General features: G+C 43.3%; 2 protein-coding genes across 6 annotated transcripts in view; one reads left to right on the top strand and one right to left on the bottom strand.

Annotated features, from left to right (window-relative positions):
* Positions 1-13,717, bottom strand: part of LMNB1 (lamin B1) — a 56,881-nt gene extending 43,164 nt beyond the window's left edge. Inside the window, exon 1 of one of the 5 annotated variants that reach the window (XM_025432276.3) lies at positions 13,012-13,717. In XM_025432276.3, the coding sequence (XP_025288061.1) occupies positions 13,012-13,370 (359 nt within the window). In that variant the 5' untranslated portion in view covers positions 13,371-13,717. The other 4 variants (XM_025432278.3, XM_049116019.1, XM_049116018.1 and 1 more) reach the window with 4 other exon arrangements.
* A 5,259-nt stretch (positions 13,718-18,976) lies between these two features.
* Positions 18,977-19,416, top strand: LOC112643457 (cytochrome c oxidase subunit NDUFA4-like). The gene has a single exon (XM_035697223.2). It carries the CDS (start codon positions 19,080-19,082, stop codon positions 19,401-19,403), a length of 324 nt encoding a protein of 107 aa, XP_035553116.2. The 5' UTR covers positions 18,977-19,079; the 3' UTR covers positions 19,404-19,416.
* Positions 19,417-22,697: the final 3,281 nt, after the last annotated feature.

Raw genomic sequence — 22,697 nt, 5'->3', positions numbered from 1 at the left:
GAATCTACTTTAAATAGACCTTTTAAGAATGTCTCTTCACAGCCAACATTCTTGTACAAGTGATCTCACAATCTCTTTCTTCCCGCTCCTTCCTTAATTATCCTACTTCTTTTGATTCCACTGCCTTTTACTAGCATTAGGCACTCCTCGTAACAAAAATCTCCCAGCCACCAAAGTTAATAGGTACTTTTAGGCCTTAACCTACCAAAACTATACCAGCATTCCTGTCGCAGAACTCAACCCTTGTTCTACTTCTCTATTACTTACCACGTCCACTGTGGGTTTTCCTTTCTCTACCTAGTCCTCCTATGTGGATGTTTTCTATGTCTTTGCGCCCCTCTTGTCTTCTGTTTTTAACCCCAAATATCACCCATGCTCCTAAAACTATCTCCAAAGTCTCTCTTCAGAACTCTAGTAAAGTAGTCTAGATTGCCACTAACATCTCCCCTAACTCCCCACTAACCCTGAGTAGGTCCTCTAATCCAGTTCCTTACCCATCAAGCTCTAAAAGCAACACTTTCCCCAGGTTCCCATGCTTAGAAGCGGAGTCACCCTAGACTCTTCTCCCCAATCTACCATGCTTAGCATCTTTTAAATCTATTTTATGTCCTTTTCTGCTGCCCTGAATTCAGGGGCCACCTCATTAACTCCCCAAGTTTCCTTAGCGATGTTTTACCTCTACTCTTCATTTCCTCCACAGAATGGCCAGACGATTCATCCATTCATGTCACTTTTTTCTTAAGGCTCCTCATTTCTTAAAATTCAACTGTCCTCCACCACACACATACATACTTATTGCTCTAGTTAGAGCCTGCCATTCAGGAAAACACCCTCTCCTAATGTTTCCCAGCCATCTAGTGCTTATTTAGCTCCCAATACTTAGCTCATTCCCCTGGGATGTCTTTCAAAACTTCACAAGGCTCCGAGTTTGCCTTAAGCTGTAGTCTTTTCCTCCAGAACACCATGTGGATACTCTCACCATAACACTTATTATACTGTATTAATATACTGCATTTACAGTATCACAATAGCATAGTATTTGTTTTCTGCAAAAATGTAAGCAACTTGATAATAAGGACTGAGCGTTCTATCTATTCTGAGCATCTGGGTCAAGGCCTGGCATATAGTACTATTCCACAAATATGTGAATAAAAAGTTAAAGCAACATTTCTGAAAAAAAATTTTAAGTTAAAAAAAATTCCTCTCCTGAGTTTTATTAAAAACAAGAGATTTTAATTCCTCTTATAATTATTAATAAGGCTGAGAGTAAAGTAGGAAAGTAGCTTTTAAGAAAGATGAGTCTTTTTTCATTAATTCATCTTCACCCTTTCCTTATTAGCAAATGAAGCCATCAATTAGTATTTCAAACAGCTGCTTCCATTTCTGCACTCTAGTGATAAAACCAAAATTACCTCCTGGGGACTATGAACTATCACTGTGAAAAATACACATCCAGTACCATTTGCAAAAGTAAAAACCAAACAAACCTGAAAATCAATTGTCCTGTGTAAGAGAGTTCAAGTCTCAACCCAATGACAGTGTGTGGTGAACCTGCTTCAGGCCAGGAAACCTGTAGAATAGCACTCATGTAAGAATTAAATGATATGACACATAGGGGCACCTGGCTAGCTCAGTCAGGGGAGCGTGTAACTCTTCATCTCAGGGTCATGAGTTCGAGCCCCATGTTGAGCACAGAGCTTACTTTTTTAAAAAACTGAAATGATCCATGTAAAAACTCTGACAATGCTAGAAGACAGAGGTAGGACTTATTCTACCTCTACCATTTATCTGCTAAGTTCTCTGAGCCTCAAGTTTCCTTAATCATCAAAGAGTGTCACTGTAAGGCTTAAAAGACAGTGACTGTGAAGCATTCAGCATCATGCTTGACGAACAAGTTAAGCACAAAATGAATGTTAGCACTTCCTGTCCTGTATCTTGCACAAGTACTTTAACCTCTTTAGGTCTCAATTTCTGTATCCACAAAATGAGGTGGTTAGATCACATGATCCAAGACCTCTTCTAGTAGCAAAAGCATTCTAATTCTATGATCAATAAATCCAAAAGCAGTGAAGACAAAAAGTTAAATTTTAAAAGGACCAAGTAGGGCAGCCCTGGTGGCACAGCGGTTTAGCGCCACCTGCAGCCCAGGGCATGATCGAGTCCTGGGATCGAGTCCCACACATCGGGCTTCCTGCATGGAGCCTGCTTCTCCCTCTGCCTGTCTCTGCCTCTCTCTCGCTCTCTCTGACTGAATAGATAAATAAATCTTTTTTAAAAATAAATAAATAAAAATAAAAATAAAAAAAATAAAAGGACCAAGTAAACAGATTAGCTAAGGAAAATGTTATTTATCACCTAGGCCCACACCAAAAGTATCAACAGAAACATAAGATTATAAACCTGAGTCTCAACTGCTTGAACCCTTTATGCCAACATTAGCATTATGATGTAAAAATGATCAAGAATTTGGGGCGCCTTGGTGGCTAAGTTGGTTAAGTGTATAGCTCTGGATTTTGGCTCAAGTCATGATTTCTAGATCATATATCAAAGCCCCATGGTGGTCTCTGCGCTAGGTATGGAACATAATTGGGATTCTCTCTCTCTCTGCCCCTCCAACGACCCCCCCCCCTTTTAAAAAAAATCAAGAACTAGAAAGAATCTCCAAAATTAAAATTAAATTCCTCTAAACATGGGACGCCTGGGTGGCTCAGCGGTTGGGTGCCTGCCTTTGGCTCAGATTCTGATCCCGGGATCCAGGATCAAGTCCCACATCAGGCTCCCTGCGAGGGGCCTGCTTCTCCCTCTGCCTATGGTCTCTGCCTCTCTCTCTCAGTCTGTCTCTCATGAATAAATAAATCTTTAAAAAATAATAAAATAAATAAATTCCTCTAAACAGGAAATAGGAACTTGTCTGCTGCTGGTGGCATCAAAAATTGGCAAAATGGTAATTACTTTAGCCAGTAAACTAGTTAACATTTAAGCATTAGGTTAACCAAAAAAGGGGCAGTGGGTGGCTCAGTGGTTGAGCATCTGCCTTTGGCTCAGGCTGTGATTTCCGGGTCCTGGGATCCAGTCCCACATCAGGCTCCCTATAGGGAGCCTGTTTCTCTCTCTACCTATGTCTCTGCCGCTCCCTGTGTCTCTCATGAATAAATAAATAAAATCCTTAAAAGATAATAAGTTAACCAAAAGAAAAAACCTGTTATACTGTCAGCAAAAGAGGTAATCCTGGTGCTCTAATGGCCTCTGGGAAATTGGTAGATACATAGTTACTATGAAGTATACACCCTTGAACATAGTAAGCTAAGCGAGGAATAATGTTATCAATGTATCTTTAAAATGTGTTAAATGACAGCACAGTACATTTACTGACATGTAAAGATATTTGCAAAATAATGCTGCATGAAAAAGGTTACCTATCAGTACTTATCAAGACTGATTTTGTTAAAATAAAGAACCATTTTTTTGTTAATTTGGATATTGGGATCCCTGGGTGGCGCAGCAGTTTGGCGCCTGCCTTTGGCCCAGGGCGCATCCTGGGGACCTGGGATCGAATCCCATGTCGGGCTCCCAGTGCATGGAGCCTGCTTCTCCCTCTGCCTATGTCTCTGCCTCTCTCTCTCACTGTGTGCCTATCATAAATATTATAATAATAATAGTAATAATAATAATAATTTGGATATTAACAGAAAAACTTCAGAGCTTTTTATGGAACAAAGGTGATTTTTTATTTTCCTCTTGGTGCTCACCTGTATTTTCTAATTTTCCATAACAAATGTAATAATTTTATGTAATAAAAAAAACTTTAATTCCCCAAATCTAACAGTCAGCAGACAATCCTCTTATCACAGAAATACGGTGAAAAAAAGAAGTTAAAAAACCCTGATTAGGAAACTTCCTTAGATCCCAAGTAACTAAGAACTTCAATTAGGCTCCCATCACTCGATGCCTCAGCCTCAATCTATTTGTGAATGAAACAGACCTTCACTTATATAAAATCTAAAGATCTCTAACTCGGACATACCAGAGGTGATTCACCCCGACAAATTAAAGACAAACATTAACAGATTGTGTAGAGGAGGGGGAAAAAATGAATCAGCAACACATTTTTATAGTGCTTTATCTTTCATTCTGTTTACTTTCTTGAATCTGGGTACACTAAAGATTATCTAGTTGAAGGGATTAAACCTAGGGATTAAATCCCAACAACTCCAAAAGATATCTTGCTCTACCAAACATCCTTTGAAAGCACAGGAAGGAAGTGTTATGACAGTTTAACTACTTAGGATTTGCTTCCTAAACTTTAACACCAATTCTAGGTGTTTCATCCTTCCATCTATTCCCCTGAAAGTTATTTTTAAAATGCAGTTTTACAGCTCTTGTATTAAGGCCAGGGTGTTACTGTCAACTTGCTTCTACCAGAGCAAAATAAGGACATAAAAGACCAAGTAACACATGTGATGAAGGTTTCTGTTTTTCAACTCATCATTCTACGTACAAAGAACATTCCCTAAAGCAGATTAGCATTTATTATTTTAAGTTTGAAACCTAAACATGAATGTTAAAACAACCTTGCAGATGTTGTTTACCCTATCTATATACACATTTCTTAAATTTCATTCTATCAGTAACTAAAACATATAGAAAACCAACAAAGGAAGCATATACATATGTACTAAGTCCAAATATATAGTAAATTCCAACACCCTTCCCTATTAGGAAAGTAATAGGAAAAATTATTTTAGCATATCTATATTTCATTACTCTTTAAAATTGCTAAAACTTTAGTAACTTTCATTGTTAAATATTTCCTTGTTAAATATAATATAGCTAAAATATTAGCGATATTTTATCCAAATACTGCTGGATAAAAATTCATCATTATATAATACAAATAAACAACAAGCTAATAAAAATGGTGTAAGTTTCTTAATTCTTCCTGAAATTCAGAAAACTACCACTCCCTCCTTATCCCAATTATACAGATGAGGAAACGTGGACTCAAAGAATTAAAGTACCAGCCCTGGGGCAGCCTGGGTGGCTCAGCGGTTTACCGCCGCTTTCAGCCCACGGTCTGATCCTGGAGACCCCGGATTGAGTCCCACATCAGGCTCCCTGCATGGAACCTGCTTCTCCCTCTGCCTGGGTCTCTGCCTCTCTCTCTCTCTCTGTGTCTCTCATGAATAAATAAATAAATAAAATCTTTTTAAAAAATAAAGAAATAAAATAAAGTACCAGCCCCAAGTCACAAAAAGTAGGAAGCTGCAACTTCATGTAGTACTCTTGTTTGATACTATCCAATCTCATGCTATTGTGATTCAGTGTCCGAACTATGTTAACATTGCATATGTACCAGTATGCACTTTTTTTAAAATTTTTTTTCAGTATGCACTTTTTAATGAAAACATACAAATCCAAATTTTCCATTAGAAGTTTCCTTACTAAAGTAATAGCAAAACAAAATCAAAAGAATGTTATTTTCCCCAAAGGTTTAATCCCTCAATCTCAAATCCATCTTCCTCAAAACAATGGTGCTTGGGAATAGTGACATTCTACAAACCTTCAGGAAAATATATACCATGAAGAAACACAATGTTACAGTGTTAGGACAAAAAAGAAACTTTTATTAAACTGTATTTAAAAAGAAGCACCATTTATTTTGAAAAGGCAAGAAATTACACTTTAAATCATTAAATTTTTTAACTTGAGATTAATTTTTTATTATCTCAAAGATTACTTTGAAAACACCCACTTTGAGGCCTAATACTATAAAACATTAAGCTGTTTTATGGGACAGCCTAAGTTTTTTTAAATGAAGAGACAGTAAAATTGGCTCAGCATCTTAAATAATCCTTCAGCACCCATTATATTTGTTACATACCAGTGAGCCCCCACCACAACTTTCCTAATTCATAATTCAAAAAAGAAAAACTTTACTAGAGTTAATTTTGCTCCTTTTCAAGCTTTAATAGCTACCACAAAACATATGAGGAATATAAGACAACTTTAGACCTGATGAATCCAGTGAATTTAATAAAAAGCAGTCAATTTAAAAACACTAATCCAGGGACACCTGGGTGGCTCAATGGTTTACCACCTGCCTTTTTGGCCCAGGGCATGATCCTGGAGTCTGGGATCGAGTCTCACACCCTGTGTGGAGCCTGCTTCTCTCTCTCCTTGTGTATCTCATGAATAAATAAAAAAACCTTAAAAAAAAAAAAAAAAAAAGCACAAATCCAGTGACACCTGGGTGGCTCAATGAATTGTGCATCAGCTTTTGGTTTTGGCTGAGGTCATGAGCTGAGGGTCATGGGATTAAGCTCTCCTCTTTCCCCCCCTGTGCACCCTTCCAACCACTCCCACTCACATGTCCTCTAAAATATACAAATAAAATCTTTAAAAACAAAAACACAAACCCATACTCCCTTATACGCACTTTCAGAGTTTCTAAAACCCAAAATTTTGATTAATTCAATTGATGACAAAACCTGACCTAAATGGACATAAGGCTATTTTTAGTTGTCTTTCTCCACTTACTCTATTAATATCTTTCCTTGCAGAAATATGTTTCACAATGGAGTGCTTAGCTATCCCCTGGACCCCAATGGGGGTATCCTATATACAGTACATGCATATTACCTTCTTAAAACTCAAAGTGTTTTTATTTCTAGAACATATCTGGCCTTAAAGGTTTTACACACAAAAAACTGTGGACCTGCATCATGGAAGGAAAAAAAAAAAGTATGCATCCACAAAATCAATCACTGGTCAATGACCAACAAATTTAATTCTCCTATATCTAGCTTCCCTGTAAAATTGGTTAATACTAAAATTCTGAAATGTCAATCTTCCTTTTTTGTTTAAAGTGTTGACTGATGGTACTCATCTTCATTCTTAGAAACTGTTCCCCAAAAAACCTTCCAATAAAATATAAGTAGGCTTGAACTGAATCAAAGCAGCTCTATCTTAGATCTGAGATGTTCTCCTGTGAGAGACCAAGCAGATGGAAGCTGTTGTCAAATTCTCTCCAGCAGGACCAAGCGTCCCCGTAAATGCTTCGGTCTTTGAGGTACATTGTGTGCTGAGGAACCAAAAAGGAACCAAGTAATTTTGGAATCTATAATGTTTTTAAAGATTTTATTTGTTAGACCATAAGCAAGAGCAGGGGCAGGGGGAGGAGGACAGAGGGAGAGAGACAAGCAGCTCCGCTTGAAAAGGGATTCGAGGGGCGGGGCGGGGGGGGGGGGGGGCGGGAGCTCAATCCCAGGACCTCAGGATCATGATCTGAACTGAAGGCAGACACTTAACCAAATGAGTTACCCAGGCACCCCTGGAATCTAGAATTTTCTTAATCTACCTACATGATACACTAATTATTAAGAGTCTAAATAAAAAATTAGATACTCTTAAACAAGAGCTAAATGGACCCAAATAGGCAAAAAAAATTTCCTTTTCATCTCACCAATCATACTTCAATTATTGCTCAAAATTAAATGGTTTCCAAGACTTTCAAAGATTACTACATATAGACATTAGCCACCCCACTACACCCTAATAAAAAGGTAATTAAATATGGCGCATAAAATAAAACCATAGCACTAAAGTGAACTGAGAAGGAATCATTAGCAGACATTACAACAAATTTCTATAGGTGAAACATAAGTATATATCACAAAACATGCACAGAAGGACTACAGGGGAAAGTAAGGAAAACTCAAAATGGGGGCATTAGCTTGTAGAACAGCTTTGTACCTGATCCTCCTCAGCATCCATTACTCTAACTGCAGGTTTTCCAACAAGTTAGCCAATAGTACATCCCAATCACACATAAAGAGGTCCTAATTTGCTCTTCCATTAGAAAATGCAGGGAAGGAACTACCTGATGGCTAAAGCAGTAATGCTCAACCATTCATTTGTAAATATTGACAACCAAGACCACACAAGACAAAAGTTATTTGCAAGAAAACAAGCCAAACAAAAGGAACAAGTTTGTAGGGAGGGAAAAAGATAAACCAGTGAACAGAAAAGAATTTTTAAATAACCCTAAGTAGGGCAGCCCTGGTGGCTCAGTGGTTTGGCACCGCCTTCAGTCCAGGGCCTGATCCTGGAGACCAGGGATGAGTCCCACGTCAGGCTCCCTGCATGGCGCCCTGCTCCTCCCTCTGCCTGTGTCTCTCTGCCTCTCTCTCTCTCTCTCTCTCTCTCTCTCATGAATAAATAAAATCTTAAAAATAAAATAAAATAAACTGATAAAATAACCCTAAGTACTATCCTTTGACAGATTAAAGAATGCATCCTTAAAACAGAAACAAAGTGAAGGGATGAATACACCCATACAAAAAGATTTCTTGGAATTAAAAGTATGACCTCAACCTTTACAATGTCACTATTGAGCTACAAAAGAGTCAAATTTATGAGAATTTAAATTTTGTTGTTGTTGTTGCTGAGACAAAAGTGTTTAACATACTAACCACAGAACAAAGAAAACAGAGCACAGAAAAGCAGGGAATAAAGTAGGTTTCCCAGAGCTAAGTAAAGATCAAGACTTTAAATAGAAAGAAACCACTTATAACAGTAAAGATGCATAACAGAAATATCCATTCCTAGGCTTACCACCACACAATTTCAGAAAACCAGGATAAAAGAAAATTCAAAGCCTACTACACAGAGGAAAAGCAAAAGCAATTACCAAAAGAAAATATCTGACTGGCATCAGACAGACACTACAACTCTGGACTCTATAAGACAATGGAGCAATATATTCCCAAGTTCTGAGGAAAAGATGTTGAACCAGTATTCTATACCTAATCCAACTATCAATCAAGCATGAAACAAAACAAAGGTATTTTCAGACACAGAGGACTCAAAGTTCACATCCTGCCAACTTTTCTGAGTAAGTTATCTAAGGATGTTCTCCAACAAAATGAGGCAAGACATCAAGGAAAGGAAAATATGTGATCTGGGAGGAAACTGGGTCTAAGGTCCACTCGGAGGACATCAAGTGCACAGTATGTCCTAAGAGCAGAAAGAGCATCTGTCTTTGGCTCAGGTCACAATCCCGAAATCTAGGGATTGAGTCCCGCATTGGGCTCCCTCCAGGGAGCCTACTTCTCCGTGTCTCTCATGAATAAATAAATAAAATCTTTATGTAAAAAAAAAAAAAAAAAAAAAGTCTTGTCCGTCAACAAGAAAAGTGAAAGGCCAGTTAGGGACAAAACTGTACCAAAAACATCAGGATTGCGCAGCGGGGTGGCTTTGACTAAGTCAAACTTAGTTAAGTGTTTGACTTTGGCTCAGGTCCTGATCCTAAGCTCCACACTCAGTGGGGAGTCTGCTTGTCCCTCAGCCCCTCTCCCCACCATGCATGTGTACTCTCTCTCTCAAATACCTAGATAAAATCTTTAAAGGTTTTTTTTTTAATATCAAGGTTGAAACCTCAAAGTAAAACATGGCATGTTTTGAGCAACTGGTGGCATGTTAGAAAGAAAATATATCTGATGCTGATGAAAGGTATACACAGATTTTAAAAATATATTTTTAATCCCAGCACACTACAGGATATCTCAGGATATTATCTTCAAGTATCAATCCCTAAGCAGGCCTTCCTTAACTACACCATCCCTTCATCTTCCTTTATTTTTTTTTTTTAAACATTTATTATTTTAGAGAGACAGCTCATGCATGTGCATCAGAGAAGCAAAGGGAGAAGAAAAAAGAGACCCAAGCCAACTCTGCACAGGGCAGGGCTGGATCTCAGTACTGGGAGATCACAACCTGAGCCAAAATCAAGAGTCAGATGCTTGTGACGCGTGGGTGGCTCAGTGGTTGAGCGTCTGCCTTCAGCTCAGGGCATGATCCCAGGGTCCTGGAATCAAGTCCCACATTGGGCTCCCCACCACCACCCCCCCCAGGGAGCCTGTTTCTCCCTCTGCCTGTGTCTCTCATGAATAAATAAAACCTTAAAAAAAAAAGAGTTCCCCCCCAAAAAAAGAGTCAGATGCTTAATCCACTGCACACCCAGGTGCCACATTATGCTTTATTTTTATTCCTCTAGCATCTGTTATTACCTAATATTATACCAGGTACATTACTTTATTGATTCTAACACATATTCTTCACTTTTTAAAAAAAATTTACTTATTTGAAAGATAGCACATGTGCAAGTTAGGGTAGGAACAGAGGGAGAGAGAGGAGGGAAGCAGACTCCCCACTTGATCTCAGAACCCTGAGATCACAATCTAAGCCAAAACCAAGAGTCGGATGCTTAACCGATTGGCCACGCAGGCCCTATTCTTCACCTTTTAATCTTACTGAAACTAGCATGCACCTTACAATCCATACATAGCATTTTCTCCACTTTAATTGGCAAAAAGACACACATTACTGTGTAAGTTTAAAGCATACAGCATGATGCTTTGATTTACATATACCCTGAAATGATTAACACAATAGGTCCAGCTAACATTCATCTCCTCACATAGATACAAAAAGAAGGGACACCTGGGTAGCTCAGTGGTTGAGCATCGATCTGCCTTTGGCTCAGGGCATGATCCCAGATTCCCAGGTTCAAGTCTCTTGTCCGGCTCCTTGCATGGAACCTGCTTCTCCTCCCTCTACCTGTGTCTCTGCCTCTGTCTGTCTGTCTTTCTCTCTGTGTGTCTCTCATGAATCAATAAAATCTTAAAAAAAAAAAATACAAAAAGAAAAAAAAGGGTGGGAAATTCTTGTGATGAGAACTACTAAGATTTAGCTTCTTAAGTTTCCTATATATTGTATGACATGATGACCTACAGACATCGTGTTGTATACTACATCCCTAGTACTTATTATATAACACTGAGTATGTTTTGACTCTCTTCTCTTCCTCCTCCACATCCATACATACCATTTTATAACTACAGTCAGCCAGGTGGCAGTCTTGTTACTATGTGAAAAATCTTCAGTAGTTAACTTTTGGAAAGATTATAAAAGCATAAGCACCAAAATGCTTCAGATTAGATGAAACAGGACCTTTATTTGCTTGCTGGGTATCACTCCTACTGTACTCAGCAACATAAGGTCAGTAATTTATTTCTTTAAAAATCTCTGTAGTCTCTGGAGTGCCTCAGTGGCTCAGTCAGCTAAGCATCTGCCTTTAGCTCAAATCATGACCTAGGGGGTCCTGGATCAAGCCCCACCATCAGCAGGAAATCTGCTTCTCTGTCTAACTCTGCCCCTCTGCCCGCCTCCCCCCCCCCCCCCGCTCATTTTCTCTCCCTCAATCTCTCTTCTCTGCTCGTTCTCTCTTAAAGAAATAAATAAAATCTTCAAAAAAAATTTTTTTGTAGTCTCTGCACATACAACAGAGACTGGCACATAACATAAATACTGTCACATTTTAACACCTCTGAAACAGAAACGTGTCCAACAGGATGGATCCTACATAGTTGGTTCTAATGTTTTTTTCTTAGTAGTACATACAGTAATGGCAAGTCATTACAAGCAAAGGCATCTAGGATTTGAAAACATTCGATAACAGAAACATTGAAGAAATTCGGGACAAAAGAATCAACAAATTGGACAGCGCTGTGAGCGAAAGGATCCATTTCAAAAGATGACCTCAAAGCTCGGTAAATTCAAGAAAAAGAAAAATAAGCTTTTATCGAGTTATGGAACTAAGCATCCAAATAAATAAGAAAAAGAGTCAAATACAACTGCCTTCTGGAAACAGGAGAATGTCCCCCGTCTGTCACTATAACCAAGTCTACAATTATTTTTTTTATCAAGCGCACTTATTTTTCACGATCCACTTTTTCAAATACTAATAAGGCAGAGAAGGAAAGACGCACACATACGAGAGTCATAGAGATTAAGACAGGGACATTCACACAGGTACAGACAGAAAGACACTCGTGGGCAGAGTCAAGATCAAGAGTCAAGCAACTCCAGAAATTCCAACGGACAATAAAGGATGGAGACACCATGAGTTCTGGAAGCAATTTTAGCAAATATCTAAAGCATGACATCAGCGCTAGGAGCCTACCGATCAAAATTACGCCATTTTGCTCATCGGAAAGTCAAGGTGGCCTCACTCAGCGAAGGCTTGCAAGTTTATCCCGGTGTCCCTCAGGGGAAGTAATCACGGACTCAAAATAGCCACAACGCTTCACATTCACACGACAACCCTTTCACCAGCCCTGGCCTGTCATCGGTTACGGTAACAGACGTGGGGGCTGAAAGGGTCTCTCCAGAACCAGGGAGACCAACTGCCTACTCGGGGAGGAGGCTGCTGCCGGGGGTGGGCCGTGGGCAGCCCGCGGATCCGAGGGCCGTAGCCGCGACACGCACCAACCCAGCTCGGGTCGTGGGGTCCAGATAAAGCACCCAGGGGGCACCCGCGCCTGACCTCCCGGAGAGAAAGGACACCTCTCCCCAGGGAATGCTCCAGAGCTTCAACACCCAACTTACCCTGGGCGGGCAGACAGTTCAGACCCCGCCCTCCGTCCCCGCCCAAGACAGGCGTAGAAAGATGGCAGAATGTCACAGGGCCCAGATCGAGCGCGCAAAAGCCGGACCCACCCCCGGGAGACCGGGACGCCGGAGGCAGGTCCCTCCCCTTCCTCTCTCCGCCCGCGCACAGCTCATTCATTCTCGAGGCGGGCAGCCCGTCTCCCCCGGCCGGCTATCCCGGCACCGCGACCCCGCCGGCCGCTTTGTCTCGGGCCCGGCCGGAAGCCGCGGGCGCGCATTCGAGCGCGCGCCCAGGCTCCGCCAGCCCGCACCGGGGGCTCGCCGCGCCTCCCCGCCCGAGAGCCCCCCGAGGTCCCGGGGGCCGAGGCCGCAGCCGCCCGCAGGTGCGCGCCTCGCCCGGGCCCGCGGCGCCCCCGGGTCACGGCGTCGCTGGCCTTCGGGCCCCCGGCGCGACCCCGCTCCCCGCCGGGAGACCCCCGATTCCCCTTCCCAAGGGCGGGGGCGCCCTCCCATCCCCCCGCCCCAGGCCGGGGCTCGCGCGGCCGCCGGGCGAGCACTCACTTGAGCACCAGCTGGTCGTGCTCGGCTTTGAACTTGCCCAGCTCGATCTGCAGCTTGGCGCGCTCGCGGGCCGTGTCGTCGAGGGCGCGTCGCGCGTCGGCCAGCTCCGTCTCGTACAGCGCCTTGAGGCCGGTGAGCTCGCGGCCGCGCACCTCCTCGCGCTCCGTCACCTGCAGCTGCAGCGCGCTGTTCTCCGTCTCCAGGCTGCGCACCTTGTCGATGTACACCGCCAGCCGGTCGTTGAGCTCGCGCAGCTCCTCCTTCTCCTGGAGCCGCGACAGCCGCGTGGGGCTCAGCGGCGTCGCAGGGGCGCTGGCGCGGCTGCCCGACCGCGGCGGCACGGGGGTCGCGGTCGCCATGGCGGGCGGAGCGGGGCGGAGCGGGCGGGGAGGCCGCGGGCAGCTCGGGACGCGGAGGGGCTGCGGACGGCGAGGCGGCGACGAAGGCACGGACCGACGACCCGCGCGCCCCCGGGAGAAGCACCTGGGTCGGCGGGAGCCGGGTTCCAGCACAAAGGGCAGACGGGGAAGGCTGCCAATCAGTCAATCGTAAAATGCCCCTCGTAAGAAATACGCACACGCACTCACACCCGCGCGCGGGAAGGTTCGGGCGAGGGCGACCGGGAGGGCCGAGCAGGGTCCGCGCGCCGCCGCCGCCGCCGAGTCTCCCGCCCGCAGCACTTTGTTTCCTCTCTGGAGGCGCGGAGCGGCGGGCGGGGGGGGGAGGCGGGGGGAGGGGGGAGGCCGGCGGGGGGGGGCGGGGGCGGGGGCGGCGCGGGCAGGGGCGCCGCGCTCTCCAACATGGCGGGCGCGCGCCGGGCCCCACGTGGACTGCCGCCGGCCAATGGGAGCGGGCGGCGCGCGCCGGGGCCCGGGGGCCGGGCCTCTCGATTCAAATTCGGGGCCTCGGGCAACCGTCGGCCTGGCGCGCGGGGCTGGGCGGGGCGGGGCGGGGCTGGGGAAGGGCTTAGGGCGGCCGAGTGGGGCGCCCGGGACAGCTCGCGCGGCGGCCAGGGCCGGCCCCCCCCCTCCCGGGCCCCCCGGAGGGGGCCGGGCCTGCGGGTGGCGGGAAGGAGCCCCGAGGCTTTCCGGGGCGGGTCCGCGCCGCCGCCCACACCCAGCGGTTCAGGGAAATTCAAACGTAAACGGCCCCTAACAGCCACACGCGGAACCCCGGGGAGGCCGGCCGGCCGCGGGCGCTGTGACCTTACCCCGCGCGGCTCCGAACGGCCCCGAGGCCCGGCCGCTGCAGTTACGTAATGGGTTCCGGTGCACGAGCTTGAGAACCCGCCGGCGCCCGGGCCGCAGGCAGACCTTTTCCTCCCGGAGGCGGGACGGTGCAGCGGCACAGCTGCCGCCTCCCCTGCGCTCCCCTCCCCTCCCACCTCTGCCTGCGTGTCTCGAGGCGACCAAGGCTCCAGAAAAGCCAGAAGCCCGGACTTTGAGTCACGGGGATAGTAACTAGCCCAAGCTGCTAATTGTCCATCAATGCATCAGAATCTAAACTTGCGGGGCCCCCGGGTGACCCGTGGTTGAGCGCCTGCCTTCAGCTCGGGTCCTGACTGGGGGTCCTGGGACGGAGGCCAGCGTCAGAGTCCCCGCAGGGGGCCTGCTTCTCCCTCTGCCTGTGTCTCTGCCTCGCTCTGTGTCTCATGATTAAGTAAAATATTTTTTTAAAAATTCTAGACTTCTGCAAATTTAAGTAGAAATGGACTTTTGCTGGAAAAGGGAATCTCCTGGGGCTCCTGGGTGGCTCAGTGGTTGAGCGTGTGCCTTGGGCTCAGGTCAGTGATCCTGGAGTCCAGTCCCATGTCAGGCTCCTGATGGGGAACCTGTTCCTCCCTGTATGTCTCTGCCCCTCTCTCTCTCTCTCTCTCTCTCTCATAAATAAATCTTTAAAAAAAAGAAAAAAGGGATCTCCTAAAATGTCATTGACAACTGGTTCTAATGGAATGTCACTTAATCCCTTTGAAAAGTTTTCACTTTCAGGCTAAGGTTTGTTGGAATTTGCTGGTGCCTGCCCTGGGCTTTTAGTGGGTTATCCATCCACACACGGCTGCTCTGTGGTGTGGGAACTGTGTTGTTTCCCTTTGAAGATTTGCCCATTTAATAGAGGAATGTCCTTAAGGCTGCCCAGGAGGAACAGGACTGCGTTTGAACCCAGTCTCAGTTGACTCCAGAGCCGCGCCCTTAACTATAACCTAAAAGGCCATGTCATAATCTAGTAGGAACCCATCTGTAGAATAATGACAGGTTAGCTTCCTTAATAATGGTAGAAATGAAGACCGGAGTGTCCTTTAAATATTAATCAAGTTCTGTGCATGAGAATTAGTGAAGGGCATCAGGCTGCATGGCACCCTGGGCGGGATTTCTGGACACCCCGAGTGATGAGGCTCTCCTTATGAAGGGTTCCACTTCTTGCCCTGTTATCTACAGTACCTGGCTGAGAAGGAGCTGAAAACTTTCTATTTTGAAGTAGGTGTTAGTTTAAAAGTGAATATTCAGAAAGTTTGAATGACTTAAGAGGGCCTCAAAAATCCAAATTACTGATGAAGAAATGAGACCTCAGGAGGATAGCGCTCATGCGAGGTGGTGGGATCCCACTGGATCATAAACCCACCTCATGCAGGCCCTTTCTACACGGATAATTTGGTTTTTATGCCATGGTCCACTTTGCCTCAGTCTTTTAAAAAAATGCGCAGTATTTTTAAAAGTACTTTCCTTCCACTTTTGAAGTTTTAAAACCGGATGTGAAGTGATTTCAAGTATGATTCTTGTTACTCTCAAGCCCATGAATCTTGATAGAATCCCTCAATTCCAGATTCTGTTTAGGAAATTCAGGTTATGTCCTCTTAGCTGAAACAAATTCATTGGAATCAGACAGTCAAGAATTTGCTATTGCTAGCTGCATAACTATGGGAGTTAGTTATTCTTTGGTTTTCTCATAGGAAAATGTGGATGATTCCTACCTTGTAAAGATTAAATCTTAAACATATACTATGGGATAACAAGTAATTTTTTTTTAAGATTTTATTTATTTATTTGAGAGTGAGAGTGGAAAAAGAGAACATAAGCTCATCAGCAGAGGGGAAGGGCAAAGGGAGAGGGAGAAGCAGACTCTCGCTGTGCAGGGAGCTCAGTCCTTGGACTCCATGATTATGACCTGAGCCCAAAGCAGATAGTTAACCAACTAAGCCACCCAGGCTCCCCTAGTAATTCTTCCCAGTAGTAGTTCTGTGTCTCCAATCAAAAGCAATTTTTAAAATGAGGGGAAAATGGAAAATCTCTTAGCCATAAAGTTAGGCAATCATGCAAATGTTCAATCAGGTACTTGACTAAATGTACACTTCCCTTATTCTCTTGCCTGTTCCCATGCCTAACCCTGTACCTGGAGTATTTTCTCCCTCCTCTTTCATTGTAAGTTTGCCCAGCACTCTTCATTCAAATAATTCCTGTAATCCCATCACCGCCAGTATTTTCCCCCAGTTAATCAAGAGATGTAACAAACACTATGTAAGTTTGGTGACGGTGCATCTTCACTTATGAGGACAAGCATGATTTCAAATATACTGCCCTGTTTTCCCTATAAACCTTCACTTTCTTGTCAGGGCACATGTTCTGATTATTGGTTAGGGCATATGTATATCCCCACCAAGCCTCAACTTGCCATGACTTTGTTTCCCTCTTCAATACTCCTCCGACTTCAATAGTCTTCCCACAGCACAGAACTACCTCATAACATAGAGACAATTTATTTGACATTTGTCCTACATTCTGTATATCTTTTGGATCTAAGAAAAATACAGGATACCTATCATACCAGGAAAGAAGCAGCTCAGACTAGAATAGGGATGGGGAGACAGGAAGAAGGGAAGGAGATACTGAAAACTTGCAGTAACCCACTTTTGTCCCAGGAGAGAGGAGTGACAGCTGGCAGAGAGCTGAGCATACAGTGCAAACATGTGGGCTAGCTAGGGGCTGAAGTAAAAAATGGAGAAAAATATTGCTAAATAGTATCTCCTCATTATATGATTGCTGAATAAATGCAAGAAGAAATAAATTACTACATGGTCTTCTACTAGGCCACATTGTTTCTGTTTAATACACTTTACAAAGTTAATACTGTTTCCAGTTATGTAAGCATAATAATAAATGATGTTTCAGATGGTGGAATGACCATCCAAAATCCTTTCAAGCTCTGATTTTTTATTATTGTGTTTTAAAAAGAGCCAAAGAGTTTTAAAGGTGTCTTTATCGTCTTCAATAGCATTTGTTCCCTTAGCAAAGCTCCATGAAATTTACAAACTGCTCAAAGTTGTTTTCCAAATTGCTTGTTAAGATCTAGATATTTGGCAAAAGTAGGATTGGTAGAGTTCTTTTAACCTAGTGATTCCATCTTAGTGATGATAATTTAGGATTTAGTTGAAAAGAGAAACCAATTTGCATTCTTGCAGTTCAGTTTTATCTTATGCCCAAATATGGTCATAGTGCTACTTTATGTATAAAGGTTATCTTTAAAGCATTTTTTAAAGATTTCCTTTTTATTTGAGAGAGAGAGAGCAAGCAATCACACAGAGGGAGAGGGAGAAGCAGACTCCCCACTCAGCAGGGAGCCAGATGGGGGGCTGATCCCCAGGACCCTGAGATCATGACCCAAGCAGAAGGCAGATGCTTAACCCACTGACCACCCAGATGCCCCTTTAAAGCATTTTTTAAACTAGTATTCATGCATCTGGTTTTTAAAAAGCATCTGGCTTTTTTTTTTTAATCCTACCAAGGTACTCCCCTTCACCCTATATTCTGCATCTTTACGGTTAAAGTGGTAAAAATAAGAAAAACTGGAGAAAGTGTAAGGTTTATTTATGCATAGTTCAGCTATTTCTATTCTAATTGGAACTGACCCTGCTCAAAAGTTAAGGGCTTTCCTTTTTCATGATCAAGGCTTTTGATGGATGATGTTATCCCCACCCAATAATTTTTAAATGTATTCATTTAACTTTAAACTATAGAGGTGAGACATTTCTTACCTAAAATAGCTTTGTTTCCAGCCCCCACAGCTGACTTTAAGAAAGCAGATGAAAAAGGAAAATACAATATTCACGTAGCTAATGTACTAAAATAAAAGAATGAATTTTCAACCAGATGTCAGGGTGTTCTTTACGACCACAATTTTGGGGTACCATTCTTCTCAGAATGGCATTGTAAAAAACCATTCTCAGTTTTTAAGTTTAATTAAATTGTGATATAGGTATAGGAAAAGACTTGAAAAGAAAGGTAGTCTGGCTGAATGAGTCCCCTTCATCCCACCTTCCCATCCCTACCATCACAGCTCCAAACAGAGCCTGCCGAATGGAGAGGGAAGAAGAATTTGCAGAAGTCGCTGTCTCTTGTCCCACCCTGGGCTGAGTTGAGGGGAATAGTTGAAGATTCAAGAATAGAGGTGGTTTGTGCCTCACAACAAAGTTCCCTGTTGTATTCCATCTTGCTGTGGCAGAGTAGAATCCAAGAGCAGCCTTCTCTAGAGCCATGGTATTTAGCAGCCTCAAAAAAAAAAAAAAAAAAAAAAGGCAACAAGGTGTATGGGGAGCAATCATCTTGCTTGAGCCTTCAGCCTTGAACTGAAGCAGTGGCTCTTCATGACTCTCCAGCCCACCAACCTATGCTGCAGATTTTGAGCTTGCTCACCTCCCTATTCACATGAGCCAATTCCTTAAAATAAAATTTTTATCTATATATACAAAGCCTATTGAACCTATTTCTTAGGAGAATCCTAATACACCTTCCCTATGTCCATAAGAAGGATGTAGAGGAGCTACCAAAAAAGTGCCAACAGAATGAAATGAGTGAGTGGGAGAGGAAAGCTGCAGACTGACCTGGGTGAACAGGCCACCTGGGCCATGGTGGAACTGCACACAATTCAGTAGGAACACTGAGGAGAAAAGTTACAGAAGCCAACATACTCCAGAACCACAGGAAGTCATCACATCTAGGAAAAGCCAGTACAGAGTAGAGAGAGCAAAACCATAAGGCAGATATCTCTCCTTACAGCTGTCAAGAATCTCCCAGGACATGACATTACTTAGTTCCAGGCCTTACAGAAACTTGGTTTTTTCTTCTCCTGCACAAGAGGCCTCTGCCACAATCATGTTACACCAGATCATCAGTCAGGTCAAGAAGCATCAGCACTTGATCCCCCTCTTCATATTTATTGGGGCAAGAGGTACTGGAGCAGCACTGTATGTCTTGCACTTGGCATTGTTCAATCCAGATGTCAGTTGGGATAGGAAGAATAACACAGAACCCTGGAACAGACTGGGTCCCAATGATCAATACAAGTTATACTCAGTGAATGTAGACTATAGCAAACTGAAGAGGGTCCAGACTTCTAAATGAAATGTTTCATTATAAGGCTGCTTAGAATGAAGGTCTTCCAGAAGCCATCTGCACAATTTTCCACTTATCCAGGAATTATTTCCCCCCTAAATGCACAAAATCATGTTGGTATATTGTATTGGGGTTTACACTGAATAATATCTGAAACTTGGGAAAAAAATAATAATCTCCCAGGACTTAGATTCAGTCTCATATAGGGCAGTAAGGATGAAAAATCTGAAGGGTATTGAACGTCAACGTGATGGAAATATAAATCTAAACCAGTCCACACCACTAGGCAATTGCAATACCCATCACCAGAATGGCCTCTTTCATCACTTCACACACTTTTCTCCACCAGTAAGGTTTTTTCCAACACAAGCTCTCTGCAACAAGGTGGGAAAGCTGGCTTCTGGGCACCACCAGCCTAAATTCTCCTGGTAGCTCACAACATAACAAATCACAGGAAAACGGATTTGCTTGTTCAAGTTGCATGCTCAACCCTGAACCAATTACTATGTCCTCTGACTGGCCAGGTGTAGGCCAGAATTGATAGGCGGGGGTCAAGGAGAGTCAGGAGTCAGGGCAATCTTCACCAAACCACTTGGGATGGGTCCCATAAAGAATGAGGAATGCATCCCAAAAAGTGATGGAGGGATGCCAGACAACCAGAACAGCACGTGTCTACCTCATGCAAGGAGAGTAAGAGAATTAACTGAAACAGTACTATTGTCACCAAAAATTCTCCAGATTTGCATATTTTTTAAAATGTTAGAGGTGCAGCCTTTTGGGTGGCTCAGTCTGGTTGAACAGCCAACTCTTGGTTTTGGCCTGGGTCATGATCTCAGGGTTGTGGGATTGAGCCACGTATCAGGCTCCATGCTCAGCATGGAATATGCTTGTCCCTCTGTTCCTCCCCCCACCAGTTCTAAAATAAATAAAATGTTTTTTAAAAAATTAAAATTTAAAATGTTAAAATACTAGGATGCCTGGCTGGCACAGTCAGTAGAGCATGCAACTCATGATCTTGAAGTTATGAGTTCATGCCCCACATTGGGCATAGAGCTTACTTTCACACATTCGTATGTAAAGGTAAAATACAAACTCGTAGATTTAGTATACATATTCATCTGCTCATTAATCCATGCATTTATGCATCAAACTTGTGGAGGACTTACTACATGTAGAGGTACGTGACCCCTGCTCCTGCTCTGAGGAGCCCAACAGTCCAGTTGTGGACAGGCAAACATAAATAAATCCTGCCTCAAAGTGCTAGGTACTAAACAGGAGACATGAACAAAGGAGTGCAGGTGCATTGAGAACCAGACAGGCACCTGTGCAAGGGAGGAAGATACCACTTACGAACAGATGATCTCTGAGCCAGGTTTGGAAGAATTTCAGCCTCCAGGGACTGGAAGATGAATCCAGTACTTTGTGCAGACCTGTAAGTGGCAAACCACAGGCCCCAGGGAGAATTAGAGGGAAACCCCAGATGGAATCCCTAATTTCCTATGGTGTGCTTTTCATTGTAAACCACACTGTGTAGATGGTGCTTTAAAATAAGAATTAGTAGGGTGGTAAAGGAAGCAGATTTTAGCTAACAATTAACTTCAGGTCCAGCTTACCATGGTCAAGAAAAATGGAAAATTAAGGAAATTGCCATATAATTAAAACAAGTAAATTACTTAAACCCCATTGATGCCTTGCCTAAGGCAAAATGAAGATAGCCAATTAAGCAGAAAATTTTGTTGAGTAACTCGTGTGTGCAAGGCATTATACTGTATCCTAGAAAAGAAATTTTTTTAAGTGTGAAATGTGAGTTGTTCCCTCAATAAAGGTACTGTGTGTGTAGAAATATATGGGGGCACCTGGATGGCTCAGTTGGTTAAATGTCTGCCTTCAGCTCAGGTCATGATCTCAGGGTCCTGGGATGGAGTTCCACATCACATCAGCCTCTCTCCTCAGCAAGGAATCTGCTTCTCTCTCTCTCTTCCTCTGCCCATCTCCCCATTTGTGCTCTGTCTCTCAAATAAATAAATAAAATCTTAAAAAAAAAAAGAAATGAAATATATACACAGAATAAGTAAGTAGATGAATCAACCAAGCTATGAATGATGTAGATCCAAAGGAGTGATGTTGATGACAAATCACTGGGGCTGCTAAAATCTGGAGAATGAATAAATCCCCGAAGGCCAGGACAGCATGAGAGGATGCTGTAGAAAAAGAGAACTTGAACTAGACATCAAAGTAGGGGAAGACTTATTTCAGTAAGTGACTTGATTTGCCAAAAAATTAGCTTTACACACCAATTTTTCAGGAACAGAACAATTCCTTAAAGTTGGATGGCTCTATATTTTGTATGAAGTACATGTATTTATGAATGTTGAGTATGCATGCCTGGGATTTAATGCTATCAAAAATATTTTCTAGGGCAGCCCGGGTGGCTCAGCGGTTTAGCGCCGCCTGCAGCCCAGGGCGTGATCCTGGAGACCCGGGATCGAGTCCCACATCGGGCTCTCTGCATGGTGCCTGCTTCTCCCTCCGCCTGTGTCTCTGCCTCTCTCTCTCTCTATCTCTGAATAAATTTAAAAAAAATTTTTTTAATATTTTCTGAAAAGACATGACATTGAAAAGTAACTAAGGACCTCTCCAATTTGCATATATGTCAGGTAAAGGAGCAACTGAACCTCTCCTATATTTCTTTTTTTTTTTTTTTTTTTTTTTTTTTTTCTCTCTCCTATATTTCTGATGGGAGTACAACCACTTTAGAAAATTGTTTGACTCTTCTTTTTTTTTTTTTTTTTTTTAATTTATTTATGATAGTCACAGAGAGAGAGAGGGGGGCAGAGACACAGGCAGAGGGAGAAGCAGGCTCCATGCACTGGGAGCCTGATGTGGGATTCGATCCCGGGTCTCCAGGATCGCGCCCTGGGCCAAAGGCAGGCGCCAAACCGCTGCGCCACCCAGGGATCCCCTGACTCTTCTTTATACAGTTAAAAACACATGCACCCTGCAGGTCAGCAATTCTACTCCCAAGACAAATGAAAGCACATGTCTACTGAAAGACTCCAGAATAAGTTTATACTCACACTATTTATAATAGCCTAAACTGAAAACAATCCAAATGCCCATCAAAAGGATAGACAAATAAATCATGGTATAAGTATCATTCAGCCATTAAAAAGAATGAGCTACAGAAAAAAAAAAAGAATGAGCTACAGATACTTCAACAATGTGGATGAATCCCATAAACATTATATTGAGCAATATAAAGAGTACATTTTATGTATGATTCATTTACGTGAAATTCAAGAA

This window comes from Canis lupus, chromosome 11 (genome assembly GCF_003254725.2).
Source record: "Canis lupus dingo isolate Sandy chromosome 11, ASM325472v2, whole genome shotgun sequence".
Taxonomy (NCBI): domain Eukaryota; kingdom Metazoa; phylum Chordata; class Mammalia; order Carnivora; family Canidae; genus Canis; species Canis lupus.
This window is presented reverse-complemented; position numbering and strand designations above follow the sequence as displayed.

Excerpts from the sequence above, each read along its gene's own strand:
- LOC112643457 (XM_035697223.2), top strand. The coding sequence starts at position 19,080 with ATGACATTACTTAGTTCCAGGCCTTACAGAAACTTGGTTTTTTCTTCT.